Source organism: Myiozetetes cayanensis, unplaced genomic scaffold (assembly GCF_022539395.1).
Source record: "Myiozetetes cayanensis isolate MyiCay16 unplaced genomic scaffold, myiCay2020 scf7, whole genome shotgun sequence".
Lineage (NCBI taxonomy): Eukaryota > Metazoa > Chordata > Aves > Passeriformes > Tyrannidae > Myiozetetes > Myiozetetes cayanensis.
Window position 1 is genome coordinate 30,403,668 of NW_026087964.1, and position 20,006 is coordinate 30,423,673.

At 37.6% G+C, this 20,006-nt stretch overlaps 1 protein-coding gene across 1 annotated transcript in view; it reads right to left on the reverse strand.

Annotated features, from left to right (window-relative positions):
* The window catches only part of TENM3 (teneurin transmembrane protein 3), a 1,298,714-nt gene that overhangs the window by 73,420 nt on the left and 1,205,288 nt on the right, over window positions 1-20,006 (reverse strand). The window contains 6 exon segments of the mRNA XM_050338169.1: window positions 5,466-5,651; window positions 8,530-8,730; window positions 10,059-10,253; window positions 10,398-10,499; window positions 11,002-11,212; window positions 17,597-17,811. Coding sequence (XP_050194126.1) covers window positions 5,466-5,651; window positions 8,530-8,730; window positions 10,059-10,253; window positions 10,398-10,499; window positions 11,002-11,212; window positions 17,597-17,811 — 1,110 coding nt within the window.

Below are 20,006 nucleotides of genomic sequence, written 5' to 3' on the forward strand. Positions count from 1 at the left end.
CGTCAGAAATCCATTTTAATCAGTCACCAGAACAGAGTCTGTGCTAATGGAAACACACTTAGGGGAGTGCGGTCTTGTTATTTTTTTTTTTTTTTCATAATTTTGAATATCTAAACCAGATGACTTTCCTGTTTTTCTGGCTAAAATAGCTGAAACTAGAAACTTCTTGCTGAAGAAAACTTATTTTTTGGTTTGATTGGTTTGAATGGCATGCTACTGTCTTTTCATGAAAAGAAAAGGGTTAAAATATATACTTTGCTGTCCCTTCTTATTTTTTTTCCTCAACTAAATTTTAGGGGAAATTCTTAGAGGATAAACCAATTAGATCCCTATTCTCCCTGGAATATAAACACAAGCTGTACACTTCTCAGTGGACCACCACTGGATGTGATTTTCAGTTCTGTATACCAGGTAAAGTAGCCTCATGCAGCACTCAAAAGTAGCACGGAAGTAGCACAGTGCTAACTTTAGCCCTCCTGAGGGATTAATATGAATGCTTAATGACATTAATCCACATGTACCTTATCTATATTTAACGATATGCTTTCCATGCACACGTATTTAAATATTAATTTTGGATTGAAAGATAATCGTTCAACATGATAACAATTAAACAGCTGTAACCTGTCTTGTGTTAAGTAATGGAGCTACAGGCAAGCTTTCTAAACAGATGGTCTTACCCACCCATGCTTAATGTTAAAGACTTTTAAAAAAGAGGTGTTGACAATTCTGAACAAGAAGGCATAGTTTTAATGCAAATTGGCCGATTTGCAATTTAGATTACACTAAAACTAATTTAGTCTACAGAAAAAATTAAGCTGCATTGTAAAACTGAGATATTACACAGCACATGGATACAGGAGGTTCCCCACCAACATAATTATTTACTAATTTCATTCAGCTAACAGAGTTTAATGGAAAAGCAGCTGGAAAAGTATTCATATTTATGGGCTTCCTATGACAGATACTTAATATACTCATGGTCCATGACAGTTATATCACAAAAAATAATAGACTTTCTGAAATAGTATCTGTTCTAATCTCACAGAACAACCACTCAGACAGGAGAGGGTCACTGAACTCATTGCAAGCCAGGACAAAAAGGAAATAAAAACATATTTGAGTACAATTGTGTTATGAAAACTTAATTAGAGAGCAAATTTTCATCCGGGCTATCACCTGGGCACCAGCTGTGCATGCGTGGTTTTGTATCACACTGAGATGTAGGCTGAGCTTCAAAAAATGATATATGGATTTTCACCTCAGACTCATGAATGTCACTTCCAGACCAAATAAACAATTGACAGGTGATTTTCCATTGCTTTGCAGCAGACTGTTGATTTAACCTGTTCTCACGGGGATACAGGAGATGGTAAAACATTACGTTATAACGTAAGCAGAGCCTGTTGTGATGGGCACTGAGCACTCAGCAACCAAATCTGGACATTAATGAAGATGTCCCTGCTTATTGCAGGGGGTTGATCTCTAAAAGTCCCTTCCAACCCAAACTATTCTATGATCCTATGATTTTATGATTATAGTTCTCAGGAGGGAAAAGACAGTAAGCAAATGAGGTGCCTTAAATTGTTTAGTATGTGAAATATACATAGCCAATGTTTAGTTCAAATCTGCAAGATGTTAAACAACACCACTAGGTCTTGAGTTTTGTTAATTCTTATTAGATTCATTTTATCAAAATACTGAGCACACACTTATCTGATGAAGATCTTTGATATATGTAGAAGTATGTGTTCAGAGCAAAGGGAATGACTCACAACTGTGGCTGACATCAAGTGTGGTATTGAAGTTGGAGCTACCCTGTGCCAAAGACGCATAATGGAACAGTGGATATCAGCAACACACATCAGGTTTACTGCATTGGTCAAAACAATCTTGCCTACCTTACCATACACATTACTTCAAACAAATAAAAAAATCCTCACTTTGTTTAGTTTATTATGCTCTCTATCACAAATCAAAGTATATAAAATACGTATGTATATTATTTTGAGAAGCCAGTTGTCCTCAGCTTTATGGAAACACTGAGTTTAACCCAGGTAAGCAAACATCTAAATTTTTTTTCTGAAAAAAAAGCAAACCTTTGCAATCACCTATGGTTTTGCTTCCCAACATTCTGAACTTTTGAAATAAAAAACCCAACACAACAAAAAGTATCTGGGAGCTTAGAGCAATCACAATTTCCTTTGGCTGAATTCCATTTGAATATTTTGAAGTATATGTAAAAATCAGCCTAACTCAAAAAGCAATCAAGGTTTAAAGGATATTAGAGAGAAATAAAACTGAGGACTACCTTGTTTTAATAAAGGAGATAGGCTTGTTTTTTCCTTCATTCTACATTTCAACACATTAGCTTACAACACAACCAGTGGGTTAACTGAGAATGAGACTGGACAGACAGTCGGCATTTAGAAATCTGTAAAAATCATTAGCTGAGGTGCAAACTTTTTTTTTACCATTTTAAACAGCCTTCATGCTTCACAAAAATACCATAATCTCTTTGAACAAAAGAGTTATGGGTTTAGATGATTCAGTATACATTCCAGTTAGCGCCTCCATGAGTACTGCATACATATCTACTCCATTCCGTACATCCAGCTAGAGATCTGGAAGCCTATTCCTTTCCCAAAAAGTGAATACAATGAATCGCCTTTAAGATTTGCAACTTCTTTGGAATACTCCTTTCCCAAAGAAGCTGTAAATTTTGGGTGTTGCACTTCACACACTTCCAGCTAATAGCTGCAACAAAGAAATACATTTGCATTTCTAAAGTACTTCACAGCACTGCTGCTAAATGGTTAATGACTTTCAGAAATAAGAAGGGTGCAATTGTTTATTTTTAGATATATAAAGGGAGAATGAGGGGGAGTCTTTCATATGTGTAGCACTAATCTAAAGATTCTGCTACTAAGTCAAGAGTTGTAAGTGTCATAAAACGCCTGGGTTACAAATAGAAGGTGACTATAAGAGACTGGTTTGCATAGAAAAACATTCTGAAGTCCCTTGTGTTCTGAAATTTACTACTCAGAAAGACCTATTACCTACTGTACAGCAGGTGAGAGAAAAACAATTTGACTCTTCATCTGCCAAGCTGAGGAGGCAGCAATTTTTACCCCACAAAGTGTAAATACTCTTGGAAATGAGCAATAAAATAACCTGGCTTCTCTGTAACACTGGGTTCCTGAAGAAAACAGCTCAAAAAAATAAATATAACAGCAGGCTAGAGGCTGTACCTCCTTACTTGTACTGGAGGCTGTAAGGGCAATAACAACAAATCAAACTATCTTAACAGCAGCAGCCACAAAGTAAACACCCACTTAAAAAAGAATAAACAGGTGGGAAGACAGACCTGCTCGCCCAGTGCTGAGGAAAAACTTGTTTGTGCCTAATATGTTGGAAAAATTGTTCAAGAGCAGTTCATCTGTATATAACTACAACCCTTGAAAAGCTGCCAAGGTCAGTGAGACCAACAGCAGAGCGATCTGCTGAGTAATTGCTCCTTGGCAAGTTAAAGCAGTCAAGGGAAAGGCTTTATCCTACTTCTAAATATTTACTTTCTTTTATTGTTCAGAAAGCAGTTCTCTCCCCACCTCTCTACTCTCTTTGTCAGCATGTTTTCTGGAAGCTCCTCAAAAACGTTAACCCTATCGATTCTCCCTGGGATTCTGCAGATGCACCTTGATTCCTGCTTTTTCCTGTGTCTGAGCAATCTCATTAGTAAATAATAATAGTAATAAAAAAAAATCAATTGTGATTGCTGTAAAAAATAATTCACAAGTCCATCTTACTACTTTCACACCTGACTCCCGTCTACAAAACAAAACCTTGCCTCATTTTCCTGGTGCAATGATGTGGGTATCAGTTAATATGGCTGTAACAGGCCCTCGATTTCCCTGCCCTCCAAGCTCCCACCACTGATTCTCATGAACACCATGCACAGCAAACCCACCCACCTCTTAGTCAGGGCTATAAACTACCCGGGAACACAGACTGGATTTTGCTATTTTCAAAATACTCATACCCAGTGACGGCTTAGCTATGCTAACACTTTCAGAATTAGAGTTCTTCAAAAACTTCCATGAAAGTTAAAATTCTCCAGCCTTTTTTTAGCTTGTGCTAAAAGCAAATCATTCCATATCCACATCTATCAGCTTCACTGCTGTTAGACTTACTGTCCTATCGTGTTGCTTCAGCTACATCACCTGTTTTAACTGTCTCTCCTCCATGTCTCCAAACATAAATCTATGTGATTTTTTATTTGAAAATTTTTTTGACTATTAAGATTGCCTGTGATTTCCTCATCACTCAAAGTTACACTCGCCATTGTCTGACCTGTGGCTACCTCTTTTGCTGCCTATTCAATCCACCTCTCAGTGCTTAGCCATGATGCTACTCATACTTGGGAGCTGTTTCCCATAAATACTTCAGTCACACTGTTACTTGTGTCACAGCCTTTGATGGGCTTTGTGCTCCCCGCTCACCTAAGCACAAACTAGACATCTCTCGCATGTGGACCACTGCCAGTTCCTTTGCCTGGGCTTCCTACTTGTTGCCCCATGCAATAGTTACAGGCCTGTAACTATTGTTAGTACCTGTTTTGTACAAAGGGGAATTAGCGTGGAAGGGAATTTCTTAGCACCACAACTCCACTTTTTCTTAGTCTTCTTATTTACATGCATAATTTCTCATGCCAGCTTACTGTCAAATCCTGTGTAGTGGAGAGGGATATCCCGCTGTATATGGGACATACGGACTGTAAATAACTGAGTACGAAAAGCTCCATCGATAAAGGCACAGTAACTTCCAAAGTTTTTCAGGCACTAGAGCTAACTTGGTTACAGAAACATAGAAGCTGTAATAAGGATGGCTTCTTCTCAATCAGCTGTATTAAACTGCTGTTACATTATTAACATGCAGGAAATTTGAGAGCATTCTAAAATAGAGCACTATGTTAACAAGAAGATAATTTTGGGCAGCTATATCTCATTTATTACATGGTGGAAGCAACATTTTTGCATAGGCAAGTCACTTTTTAGAGCTTCTTCTCCTTAAAAGAAAAAAAAAGAAAGAAAAACAAAAGGAAGCTTCATATCCAAAAGACATAAAGCTATCACATAAAAATAGAAAAGCACAAATCAAATAATATATTTATTTACAATTCAAAATAAAAGTAACTTCCTCCTCGGCAAAAGGCAGTTAAAGAGAAAAGATTAAAAAGGAAATTCTTGCACCTTCTTTTCATAGCACACTAGGTATGAGGAACTCATGAGCCATTATATAACCATTTCTTTTCTTAAAATATCAACTCCTTTCCACAGACTGACATGTGCTAATATTCTGTTTGAAGAAACATTCTTCAAAGTAATGCACTTCTTATTCAGACGTGGCCAGCAGCGCTGGCTGTTTGAATTTCACAGCGAAGACAGTGTAAAGCATAGCCAGCCTACCAATGGTACAGTGCTCTCCGTTCCATCCCTGGCTACATTCACACTTCCCATCCTTGCAGGTGCCATGCTCCGCACAGCGGGGATGGCAGGCTCTCTGGTTGCAGGCTGCGCCCGTCCAGCCCTCCTCGCAGCGACACGTGCCACCCATGCACACACCGTGCGTGCCGCAGTCTGCCGAACAGATTTCTGCATTTGAGAGGAGAGAGGGGGAGAAAAGGAGGTAGAGAGCAGGTGTATACTAATTAGCAGGGCTACATTTTAATTCAACCTGTGAAGAATAAAAAAGGCAAAACATTTGAAAGTTAAATCAAAGGAATTTACTGTGAAAGACATCTTCATGTAAGACCCAACGAAATAGAGTACAGTTTTATCTCTTTGCTCGTGGTCACTTAGCCAGCACACTTTAGTGATGCTTAAGCATCCACAGCTCTTTTGCTAGCTCTAAGTAATTTTCAATCATGCTTTTTGTGATCACATATGTCTTAAGAATAACCATTTTTGTCTTAGATTATATGGCACTTAGACATCACCAAACTTACACTGTCCTCACGGTGAATAAATGTAATGTATACCTAGATCATGGTGTGTTGTGAGTGAAAATCTAATATGATGAAGCTCATTTTAACAAGGTTTCCCCTCCATACCCTTCTCCCTGTTTTCTTTCAAAGTCAAAATGTGCCATTTCTGACACATTTTTTCATTATAAAGAATCAGCCTTAGTGAGACAAATTATTACTATGCTGACACACTGACACATCCGTTAAATATAAAAGATGATTCTCTTTTACTTTCAGTAAATTTCTATCAGTGACAGCTATGAACAGTCTAGTTTAAATAATAGTTTGTTAAAAAAAATAAATCAACATACAGCAATTTAACTTGTCATTTACATATAGTAACAGGATCTTGTGTCTGATAGAATAATTGAAAAATATATTAACAGCCAAAGGTAGTCAGAGCCCAAACAACGCATGTTAAGTTTCAGCTAATATAAGATGATAATTTAGACTGCTAGATTTTGCATTTACAGTTTTGCTTCATTTAGTCAGATTCCAGCAAACTTTACTTCTGCTAAGCAAACAACAGAAAAACAAGAGGAGATACAGTACAGCCTAAGGGACTTTAGTTTCTTGGTTTACAGCTGGTTATGGCATGTACTGTTCATAGAAGTGCTGTATTTAGTTTTTCTTTTCTTGTAAAAGACAACAAGTAATTTAGGAATAAAAGATCAAAATTACTTTTAACAGCAAAAGAAAATTTCATCAGTCAAGAAAGGTTTCCAGCATCCCAATCAACAGTGTTTTTCTTCCCAGCTGTCTCAAAAGTGCTGTGGAACATTAAACAGTATCAAGGAGCTGACATGTTTCCTGTTAGAAGCAGCCTAAAACTTCTCTGGAGAAAGAAACCTGTGATTTTCCCCTGCCCTCTTTTTCCCCCCTATATAGCATTTTATATCTGCTTTGAATTAAATTTTTGATTAAGAGATACAAGATGGTTTGGTTAACTTTAGGAGTCACAAAACCTTAACGCAGCTCCAAAAAAGAAAGGTTTATTTCTTTTCAATCTAATCAATTTTTCATTAGGGTGAAGGTGTTTATCAGCTTTTAGCACACTAGCTTTGAGCAAGGTGCGTCAATCTTTGTAATGAATTTATTAATTAGAGCTAATTTAATTGAAGTGGAATTGAAGGGCTAATTAACGGACAAACTGCTGATGAAGATAGAGGAAAGCTCTGCTGATTTCAAACCTATAAAACCCTCTCATGGAAATAACTCATTCTTTTCTTCATTGAGCAACTTAACAACATGTTTATGGGCAAGATTTACTCTTTTAGTGTACTATTCTGAAGGTCATTTTGCCCAGTTTCCTCAAATAATCTGTGCACCCTTTCACAGAGCTCTTTTTTGAGTCTGACACACTTGAAATATTTGAGATCAGAAACATTTTATGTCACTTTAATGACAAATCATTCCTTGAAACATAAGTAAAAGATGGAGCGTAACTGGTCATCAAAAAAAAGCGTAGAGGACATTGTGTCAGTAAATAGGGGATCCATGTTTTGCCTGAGAACTAGGAAGGGTCTCTCATAACTAGTCAGTTTTAGTTCCAGAAATGCTCAGAGCAGAATTTTTTCTTCTAAACAAATTTCACAGAAGACAACATTTTCTTCTGTCACTTTTTCTTGAATGTTTGGAACTTTTCCTATCACTCTTGTATGCATAAAACATAATGGAGTATCACAGATCCTGGTCAGGAAGTACATTTGTTTTAAAAAGATGGTTCCTCATGAAAAAGTTATATTTATTCATAAGCTGGCATAAACCCAGCTAGCCCATGTGTTCAGTTTTCATTAACAAAATGTCTGAGTTCTTAGGTGAACTGGTTTAGACAAATACATGTCTCACAGTTAGACATGATTTGTTTTTTGATATGTGGCTACCAAACAAGATCCTAAAAAATCGTATTTGTCAAAAAGCTGCTGTCATACTTTATAAATATTTAGATTTTGCTCTCTGTGCTAGTACCTCTAGTTTTCTCCTTTTGTTTCTAAGCTCAGACTATGGTTTTAATAAGCTCAGTTTCATATTTCAAGAAATCCCTCTGTTCTTCACTCCTACCAACTCCTTCCACCCTGGCAGCCTGTACCCTGCCTTGAAAGCTGTTTAAGATTCATTCTTGCATTCCATTTGCCTTCAAACTTGAACACTGTCTGGTTTTCAAGAAAAATGGCTCCAAATAGCAGAAGAGATTTTTAAAATGTGACTGTCTCTGGTTTCACTAGCTTAGTGTCAAGTTTCTAAACAGATGTATGAGGTAAGATTATGCAAAGTACCAGAAGTTACCAGGTGAATGCAGCTAAAAGATACCAACAAATACATTGATTTTCAAATCCTTCAAACTCATCAATTATTTTGAACCTTTGAATCAATGCAGAGTTCATGCTGAAGTCAACTCCAAGACATCAATCAGCTCAGCAGGTCAGGTCTTTACACAATACTGTCATTAAAGTGAGGCTATTCAAGACAACAACATTTTACAAAATGCCAATGCTACGAAGTCTTACCATTGGAGCAATCTGGACCTGTCCAGTTGGGGTCGCAGGTGCAGGTACCACTCTCTTGAAGGTAGGTGCCATGACCAGAGCACTGGTCAGAGCACATCGTCTTCAGGATTTCACAGTTGTTGCCACCCCAGCCCGGGTTGCAGTGGCACTCGCCGTGGATGCACACGCCATGGCTGGAGCAGGCTGGGTCCAAGCAATCCGCTGCAGGAAGATGAGAAAGGTCAGCTTAAACCTGTCATTCCTGACAAGAGTAATCATCCCCTAGATGCTCATGGCACTTTTGGGCTTAATTCACATTTTAAGACCTTACAAAATAGGCAGCATTGCACTCATCTTAAAAGTAAACATTAGTAAGTTGAAGCTGAGAAGTTCACCTTTCTTTCATCATGAGTGAGGAAAAGACAGAGTGAACCAAGGTATCTCGGTAGCCAGCCTCCTTTCTCTGGCTACAAGGTAAATCACTCTTTGTCATCACTACTTGCATAGCTGCAATTTTCCTTGTAAGAACACCTTGTTTCCACATCACTTTCTGATACTGTGAAATCTGTGCATGTACATAACTGTCATCAAGACAATTACAGGTTACTACTGAGAACCACGGAGAATCTTTCAAGGTTTGCTAATTTTTTTGAATAACAAGATTGGCTTTGGGTCTCAGGCAACTGACCTCGATTCTGCCTAATCACAGTGTAACAAGTGTTGGGATTCCCTGCAGCACTCAGTATGAACTGACCTGATCCACTACTACACAGTTTTGACAGCTGTACAGGACCCTCGACTTGTCTCAGAAATGAATGAGTTGCATCCTGTCTATCTGTCTTGATTCACTTTAATGTTCCTGAGATGACGAGATTTAATTTAGCAATTTGACTCAATAAAATGTTACACTTGTAGGGTCAATGGTCTGAAAATTTAATTCCAGAGACTTAATTGCATTACTTTGTACGTGGAGATCAATAAAATCAATTTGATTGAGGAAGAAAATGGCACTTTTTACTCCCTAAAAAAATAGAATGGAAAACGAACTGCATTTTGCTGCACGCCAGAACCAATATTATTATGCGCATCTCTGGAATACAAAAATGATGCATCATTTTTCACTCTGATGCACTTGAATCAGCATCTTCCACAATGTGGTCAGTGGAAAAGATCACTAACAAATGCAATACATTTATGATTCACTCTATACTGTGAAAATTCACTAAGTATTCCTACATCTGTATTTTGGGTGCTTTCTTCTTATCTGACCTCAGCCAGAAAAAAAATAAACATACTGGCAAGCAAAAATAAAAGGCATGTTACTAAGAATTTTCCCACTGCTTACTTGAGAATAAATAGAGCATAATAATTATGTAGCATTCAGTGATACTAGTGATTCCCAAACTTGATTTGAAGTATTCTAAAATGATTTTTGGAGAAATATGGTTAGTGCATAAGATCTAGATCTAGAAAAATTGATAGAGCTGGATGTGCCAGCTGTAAACCCGACCAACAACAGCCGATGCTGGCATAAATATATACTAATTTACCTTCTTCACAGTTTTCTCCTTTATATCCAGAGTTGCAGGCACAGGAGCCCATGATGCAAATGCCCCGGCCCCCACACTGGGGATCGATGCACTGACTTGTAGGCACATCACACTCAGTGCCCTTCCAGCCGCTGTAACACAGGCAGCGTCCTTTGGAGTACTGCCCATTGCCACTGCACAGCACTGGGCAGGCTGCTGTGAAACAAAACATGGCAGAAAAATTAAAACCCAGGTTTCACCAAAGCTTTATAAAGAAGAACATATAAGAAGTTGCTTTTCTGATGTATTTGTCTTCATGCTCACTTAGACTGACTCGAGAAAAGCACTGGGTTGATTTACCTCTTGAACAGTCGGGGCCCAGAAACCCAGGAAAACAATGGCAGGATCCAGAAACACATTCACCATTACCATGGCAATTTCGGGGGCATTCCACCACAGACTCTAAAGGGAAAAAGAGAAGGATAATTAACAGATGTCCACTGTATGAAGTACTTACTATGTGAACCACTACTATCTGACAGTGTGCTCTTGCTCCAAGAAGTGTTTACATTTTCTTTGTTTTAAGAGCACAAATAGCTGTGATTTTCTATCGCTGACACCTCCAGTATCTTAGGACATTGTATTCCAACAAAAAGACTAAAATTGTAATGATAAAACTATATGAGCTCCATACTTAAAATCTGTGCCTTGTGTCATTTAACAAACACTTCAAAACAGTGTCCTTTCAAGTACCATTTTATTAGAAGGTACACCCCTTATGCTTTAGACGAAGAAACTGAAATATATACTCTGTGTTTTATTCTGAGCAGCAAAGGAAACACTACGAATGAAAAACCCGTGAAAAAAAAAGCCAGATCATTTAACTACGAAAACTTATCTATGCATTTCTAAAAAACCTGACCAGTAGCTAACATTTGGTAAGAGCTTTAAAGATTATGCTTACCTATAATTATGGTATTAAAAGACACCTGCTCTGCATTTTTCCCATCATTATAAAAGGCCAGGTGCCAGATGCCAGAGTCCAAATACTGGATAAAACCTGCCTCGTGGAGACTGACAGACCTCGCCTGCCGCCCTGCTCGCTCTGACTCCAGCAGGTTGCGTTGCTCCCTTGCGATCAGCCGGCTGCCATCCAGGAGCTCCACAAAGTCGTACTGAAAAGAGAAACAGACAGGAGCTTGACAAGGTCATGGGATGACTTTGCCAACTTCCCCACAACACCCTGACAACATGCTTGTATTTTGACCGAGAGTTTCCTTTTGGAGCAGGGAAGCAGGAGCTGAAACCAAACCTTGCGTCTTTCTTTGCCCCTTGCAAAGCATTCAAACAAAATTACCAACTAGTTCTCATGCCTATTAGAGTGGTTTTTCCAGTGACAAGTGGCTAATGAACCTATTAAATACACTGGGGGAAGAAAACATTAGTTGAAATGTGTCTTCAGTCATGACTGCCACCTGAATTACAGGTGAGACCTAACTTTCCAACTGTGTTATATGCATATGGGTTAATAATAATATCCAACACTAATAATCTACTTTTCTTCATTTAATTTCAGATGAAGGACTAAACTGCTCAATCCCCCTTTTGCACAGTCTGGAATTGTGGAGGAAGGAAAGCAGGAGCTTTACTTCCCATCGCAGAAGCTCATAAGAGGAGATGGAAAGCAGAAAACATTGCAATTATTGAAAATGACAACTGACAAAAAACCACAGTACCTCAGGTCAATGGTTCTCACATACTGTATTTTTAAAAATCATCAGCGGGGCTTGGAAAAATATAGTGGCATCTCAGCTGATACTACAAGCAAACTCACAGCACGAGGTTTGATGCATGTTAATCTTAACTAAAGCTAATGGGACCTGGACGGGTAAAACTGCTCCAGGCCTTACACTTACTTACACTATCTGAAGTCTGTTCTCATGGCTTCAAAGTTGTCTTCTGCCTCTTTAGCATGTAAAGATCAATATGTATAGAGCAAAATTAAACAGGTAGGAAAATTAAAGAGCATTCTTGCTTGTGGTAGAAGGTGTCTGCTTTTCCTGCCAAGACTGTTCAAAGTTTCACTTTTACTGTGACACATTTATTGTATATGAAGTGAACTGTAACACATAAACCTCCAATCTTCCCACATGTTGGAGATCTTTCTCAAATGGAATTCCATCCAGGGTCTATTAAAGCAAAGGCCAGCATATGAAACCACTGATTCAACTGAGCTGGGATAAGATCAGTTCCCAGGACCAGAGAATCAGTGATTTTCCACCCTGACTTGTGACCTTCAGAAACTGCTCCCAGGACAAAGGAAAACATGATAGCCTTTGTCCTGGAACAAGGGTTTAAGTGCTTATGTTCCCTTCTTGAAATTGCAGGCCAAAATTCACTGCTATTCTAAGGCTGTTCCTCCCTAGTAAGTGAAGGAAATGCATTGTTAATACGTCTCCATCAACACCTGAGACACTTTCCCATCTATGGTTGAACCAGCAGAATAGAAAATAATGTGATTAGGATGCAGTACCTCAGTAGCTTTGTATGTGCTGCATCACATGAAAACGAATGTGATCATTTTGGGAGAGCAACAATTATTCAAAACCATTCAACACTCCCATTTGTCACTGAATTAAATATTTATCTTATTTCGTGAGAGAAAGAAAAACAATTTTAAGGTTTTTTTAACTCCTGCCTAACTCAAGAGCACTTCTGTCTAGTGGTTCTCACTAATATTTTAAAAAAGGGAAAGCTTGGGGAGCTCTGAGTTTTAACAAGTCAATTATAGACATTAAGAGTGACTTTGCCATTTGTATATGGATGGAGATCACTTTTGTAAAAGGACAATTTCAGATTAAAACTGTATTTTTGATACAGAAACAAGTGGTTACACTACTAGATTGACTGGCTGACAAGCACAGTACAATGAATGATTTCATATTTGTAATGTAATAAGGATATACGCTGTTACCAGAACACCATTTTAGACTACATTTCACAAGCCATACAGAAAGGAATTTACTGTTCATTCTGTACCCCAGAAAAAAACAATAATGGATCTTAACCCTTTTAATATTTTTATATTTAGGACATGATAACAAAAACAGACTGGAAAAACAATTATCTTCATAAGCAAAACCATAGCAATTTTATTTTCCTCCTACTAGAATAAATTAATTACCTTTATATTGAGTCTAAATGTGCTGATTTGCCCTACTATTCCCTACAGTTTTGCTTTAAACCAAAATCCCTTTTTTATTCTTAAAAGTCTCTTTAAATAAACATATTGATTCTCTGGCTGCAATGGAACTGACATTTTTAGAAAGTGTCACAAAGACTTTCAGGCTTGCATTGATTGGGTTTTGAATGGACAGCCACCGTCAATTATTTCTGGTTGATTTATTTATGATTCCCCAGAAACAGAGAACTATGCATCTCAGATCAGTCTGTGACACACACACAGTAGCTGTGCTTCAGACTAATTTTGGCACTTAAAGAGAATACAGCAAGGCAACCAAAAAATCTTTCCTGATTACAATACATCAAACCATTTCCTATATGCTGCATCTCTATTATTTTGTATTATGGTACAAAACAAGATTTAAATTTGCTGCATTCTCTTATTATTTAATAATAAAGTGCTAAGCAACTGATAGGAATGGTTTATATACAATTCATCCTGTTCCAAGACAAGAGTGTAAACTAAGATTTCCTGAGATCTCTCCCAAGCTCATTTCTATCATATTTTATTATGTCCCTCGCACATGTAGGATAACTGTTATCAGAGGTTGCACAGTTATGAAGGATAATGGTTCCAGTTTCCTCTTACTCACTGTCAGGTTTTAACTGGGTATAAAAAGAGGTGGATAAACAGGCAAAGGGTATAGGAGAGAAGTGGAGTACAAGGTGGTAAATGTAACAGGAAAGTTTCTTATTACAGTCAAAGATGACAATGGAGAGAAGGCAGACATTGGTAGAAACACCAAAGCAGTAAGGAAGGAGCTAAAAAAGATTGTGGTTTGTGGTTATGTGAGTATCACAGGCATATGAGATTGGAGAGGGACAGGTGATAAGGCTAGCACAAATGCTAGCAGAGTGCAGGTAATAATGAGTTTTTTATTATTTAACAAAAGATCTGAAAATTCAAATACTGATGTTTGAGAGACAAGCAGCAGTTGATAACTTGCATAAATTTTGTTATTAGCACTTGTCACTCTGTGACTAGGAGATAAGGGCAGATAGCATTCAAGAGATGCACACATGAAGTGATATATAGGGGTAAGATCCTACTTTTCAAAGTCCTCAAGAAACAACTCTAGCTTTACATATCCACATGGGCTCTGAGCCAATTTTTGTAATTTTGAGATGAGATCTTGGAGCTATGGCAGACAGATCTACAAAAATATCAGTTCTATGATTGAAAAAACTCCACACCTCAAAAAGGCTGCCTTAAAGCTGGAGAAAGTTCAGAAAAGGCCAAGGATGACCAAAGGATTGAAGCACCTTTAATAAAAATTATGAGAAAGCAGACTGGAAAAAATATAACTCATGACACTAGAGATCTATAAAACAAGGGTGGCATGGAGAAGAAATACGTGAGAAACTCTCCTCTGCCTCTTCCAAAGCACTATCAACAATGAGACAAACAAAAACTACCAGGAGGCTGTCTCAAAACACACTTAGGAGTATACAGCGTGAGATGTCTAGTTAAGCCTTGCTGCAAATGTCACAGATGCTAAAAGCTTCCATAGGTTCAAAGGTGACTACACAAACTCGCTGAAAAAAAATAAACTATCCAAGGCTGTAAAATACAAAGACAGCATCTTTGACTCAGCAAAGTCCTTCAGCCTTAAAACTCTGGAGGTCAAAAGCATATTGTGGGAAGAATAACTACAGTACTGTCATGCTGTCATGCTGTCGTATTAATCTCTACATATGGTCACCATCACAGACAGAGTGCAGGGTTAGACAGGCCTTTGATCAAACTCATTGTGGACATTCATGTGTTTTTCTACTATGTTCCTATGACATTTGGAGCCATACAAGTAAGCTGCCTTGTTTGATGGAAGGATGCAGTGAAGCCCAACATCAGTTGTTAGTCTCTCCCTGCTAGCTATGCCTGTCTTGCAGTTAGGAACTTTTGTCAGTACAAGCCATAAGGGTTATGGGAAATAAGAAAGCAATAAATCGATTTATGCTTGCAGTTCCCTCAGTTTTCTGTTTCATTAGATGTCTTTTTGCCTAAATACATTATTTTGTTCATGTAAGCTACTTCAGTATAAATACATATTTTACCAGTGCAAGTTCTGTCTTCATCAAAGTCCTGTGTTATCCCTTTCTTGGAGAAAGGCCTAAACTGTTGAGAGATATTTTACTCCATTTTTTTGCTCCACAAGCAGGAGCACAGTCACCAAAGAACCTACAACCTTTCACTGAAACTGCCTTTTTAGGAGATTATATACATGCTTTATCTCAGGTACTTAAAGTAGACGTCACTGGGTTCAAGGTCATATAAACATTCTGATAAACCTGCACCCTTGGGAATCTTCAGCAGCCCTGTAAGTTCACTAGGGCACTGATAAGTAAGCATGCCTAATTTTTCAATGTATCAAGTCTCAGTCAATGGTTTGTAAAAAATACTGTAATTACATACCAGGCAAAAATAGGACAAGAGAGCTTGACCTATATCCTGAGAACAATATATCCAAAATGTCACAGAAACTATAGAAGATACAGTAGCAGAATTTGCCTATGATTCTTTTTGTTGTATCATACTTAAACATTAATAAGAACCAGTAATCTGTGTAGCACAGGTGATGGTAAACAGATTTAGCTGTCTCCCTTTCTGTGTTTTTGGATAAGGGACACTCCTATTTCATTTTCACCCTTTTAACAGGATAAGTAATCAATTAAGGATCTTTTTTTTTTTTTAATAGACCTGCCTACTTGCATGACTTCTCATATAAATGCACAGTGCAGATCAGCTTCTTCAGTTTTATTCATTCCTGCCACATAGGTATTCCCCTAACTCCAGTTATTATTGTTACCATTGAGATGGCATTTGTATTCCAAGCCCTTATTTCCAATGGCTGATAACTTTCTGAATCAATTTTCCTTATGCTAGACTTTCTCGTGCTTGTTGTCAGCCCGAGGGTAGGTGTTCATACGTGAAGGTCTGAAGAAAATCCACTTAATCATTTTTATGAGGATCAAATTTTTAAGTAAACATAAGTGCACTTTCTGCATTCAGTAAAGTGTTTGTAATGCAACGGAAACTAAAGTAAAAAACAAAGTTAACATAAATTCTGTGATTTTAGCTGCTTTGCTGACCCTTCCTCTGTGGTTTGCTAGTGTTAAATAGGTGTAATAATTGTATATATTTTTATGTTCTGCATCTTTTAAAAAATATGCTTGAAGAAAAAAACCAAAATAAATTTAAATAGCGCAGTAGCATGAAACCCAAAATTAAAAAAAATATGGGATTGCATTAAAATATATTAATTTTTCAGTTATGGATTTGCTGTTGCAACTGTGTATCAGGCATAATCAGTCAAGCTTTGATCCAATTATACCATTAGGTTGCTATACTTAGATTTGCGTCCAGGGCAAATCCATATACTTAAAATATAAATCAGTAAGATGTTGCTCCACATGGAATAGAAGAGCATGAGCTGAAGTACCTTTTTGGGTGGAAAAATGAATCAGAGACAGGACTTGGATAAATATTGCACTGAAAGAAATCTAAGCTTGGAGGGTCTTAAATCTTTAAAATAAAATATGAATAGAATTGATTCTAAAGTACCATCTCAGACAATGATTCTCCCTTTCTCCTGCCAATCCAGAAGACTGCTCATTCTTTTATACTTTAACTTTTCTCTAACTATGGATAAAGAGTGTTTCTTTGTTAGTAGGCAAAGGTGTGGCCATATGCAGTAAAAAGTACCATTAAAAACCTCTGAGGGGTCGAACAGAATAAATCCTCTGGGGCACTTAAGAACAAAGTTTCAAGACACCAGATGCCTAGTGAAGACTGTCACTTTTACAGCCCCAGTTCACTGTACCTTTGCAGACACGTATTACATATTTTGTCTTTTATGTATTTATTTAGTGAGACACCAATCTGTAAATAGTGTAGTATTTACCTGTCTTCTTGTTTGGAAATGTCACTAATGTGCTGTTTCTCAGGCACTCTCAACCACATGTGTGGTCACAGATGCTATATTAGTTTGCTTAGGTTTTTAAAGATATGTCTATGTACCACAGAAGGAAAAATGTACCCGTAAACTGTGCATAAAACAACTCTGTATCTGAAGCATCATTATTGATTAGGCATTAGAACAGCTCATAAATAAGAACACCCTCCACCCCCATTTTGGATCCCAACACTTAGAGTATTACAAATGTTCTGAACATCACATGAGATCAATAAAGTATAAAAAGTAAAAATAAAATCATGAAAATGGAAAAGAATGTAATCGAGAGAGGAAAAAGATGTAAAAGATAGAAGCTCACAGTTTTCAATAATGTGTCCTACTTTTTAAACAAGCAGTTCTCACCTGAGTGTGTGAAGGTGGTAAGCCTTTTCGACCATATACTCCAATCAATGCATCTTTCTGAAGGGATATATTGAATTTTAGGAATTGTGGCTGATCAATGAAGAGTTGTGATCTCCAAAAAATTCCAGGGGGGACTTCTTGTATTGCTCTTCGGCCTATATCAAGTTCTCCAGAATCTATAGTATTGTTTTCTTGTGCAAATCCCCCTAATTTTCCTGACAGATTAGAATAATAAGGAGATAAAAAAATTAGTGTTCCTTTCTGACTTTCAATCATTCTTCATATAAACCTTCAAATATTTAGAATCACCTCAAAAAAAAGTTACCTGACAATGTTTCTCAATATAAGATCCCAGGAATTATTTGATTTGGAATAAACAGGCAAAGACATCATAAGTACCTACCAATTAAAAATGCTGTAGCATCCCTAAGGATGAACACTATGGAGACAGTTTAGGATCTACATTAAACTATTCCTTTTTTTTTTTTTTTCCCCCCAGGTATTTTATCAGGAGTTTTCCAGAATAAAGTCTCATACTAAAAAAAAATTAAGATAAAGGGAAATGCAGCATACAGATTTTAAGAATACTAGATACATAAACATAAGCAGTCAAGAGAACGTATATACAATCTTTACCACATTAAATATCAGAGCATTTATACAATACTAACAAAGCTCTAGTTCCCTATTTTTGGTTTTGTGTTCCCCCCCCACCAAAAGGTAATTTTTCTTGCTCCATTGTGCCTACGTTCTTATGCCATAATGCCTACATTCTCTGCGCTCCCTAGCCTTAGTCTCAGGCTTGTTATCACCTCCTTATCCACCTCTATATCCTTACTGTTTCCTGAACAATTTGTATACTAGCATGTCAATGTCTGGTACTTTCACTACTTTTTATATTATGAATATGTATTTATCTTGCAGTCCAATCACTATGAGTAAGAACATAGCACTGAAGTGCATTAATGATTTTTCTCTACAAAGTATTTGTGCAACTATCAGTTAGGCTTAGGAGATCAGGGAGGAATGGCTTGGAAATGCCCACAACAAGCAAAGAAGATGCTAACAGGCAAAAGACACATGGTATCAAATTCTAACACTGAAAAACTGGACTACTGGTTGTGGCATTGAAGAAGAAGAAAAACGAGTCATGAATTCTAGATACCCCCAACAAACTTTTTGTTCAAGTAGCTAGGTCCAGGCATCAGAGACTGAATGTACACTGCACCGTAAGTGCAGAAAATTTCATCCAGTCTGTAAGTCTCTGTGCCATCCCTAGGGAAGCACTGTCAAATAAATTAAAGGGGTAAAAGTGTTCCAGCCCAAGCTCATGACCCTGCAAGGTAAGAGCCTGAATGCTATGGACAGCATAGGTCTGTTATAGCTCTGAGATCTCCCTGTTGCCCCTTGCTGTACCACAGAGACACACACAAAGCCTGGCAAATATTACAAGCCTGTCTCCAAGATCATCAGCAAAAAAATTGTGGTTTTAGTTGTTGAAGTGTCTTCTATTTGCTAGATTTGTAGGAAACAGAATTACTATGAATGATGCACTTAATAAGTGTTTTGCACAAACCGTCACCACCCAGCTTTAAAATGTGGGATGGTTTAGATGAGTTTGCAGCAAGACTGTTTGAGGCCAAAACCTCAGGTCTGATGTTCTAACTCCAAGCTGTGGAGCTGGACACAGGCAGTCTTGGAAGTTTGTGCCAGGGTCAAAGCCTACTTCAACACGATGGAATCAGTGCTGTCAAATACTGACTAAGATGCAAAGATGGGTGTAAGAACTTGCTTACCAACATATGTCAACTCTGGAGTAAGTAATGACATATTTAAGCAGCTGGCACATCAAGGTGAGGCTTGAGAGAAGAAAAATAGAACTGCTGTTATAGTCCTAGAGTTTGGTGTGTTTTTACCAATTTACTTTTTTTTTTCAGCAGCTAGCCTATTACAAAAATTGAACTAAATCCATCTGAATGTGACGGTGACTTGTTTGCATACAAGTGCTCTGAAGAACTGACAATACTGCCCCGTCTTTTGTGTTCAAATTCTACATTATTCATCATTTGATGGAACAAACTGACACAACCTTTCTGCAAACATTTAGACTGTAAAAAAAATAGATTAAAATCTGAAATGCCAGGTGAGGTCACAGATTGATCCTCACCACGTTTTGTGCATCCAAGATGAACTGCAACTGCTGTTGAATTAAACAGGTACAGAAGCACTGCTGAGAGGCTTTAAGTGCGGGCTTGTATTATCATCAGAGCTGTGTCACAATGCATTGCAGTCACCGAAAATGTCTCACAGCATTATCACATTGATCAGAGTTCTGCTGAGAAGAGACAGTGAAACACCTGATCTTGCAGAAACCATTTTTTTACACTTTAAAGGATGAGTCTGATGCTTT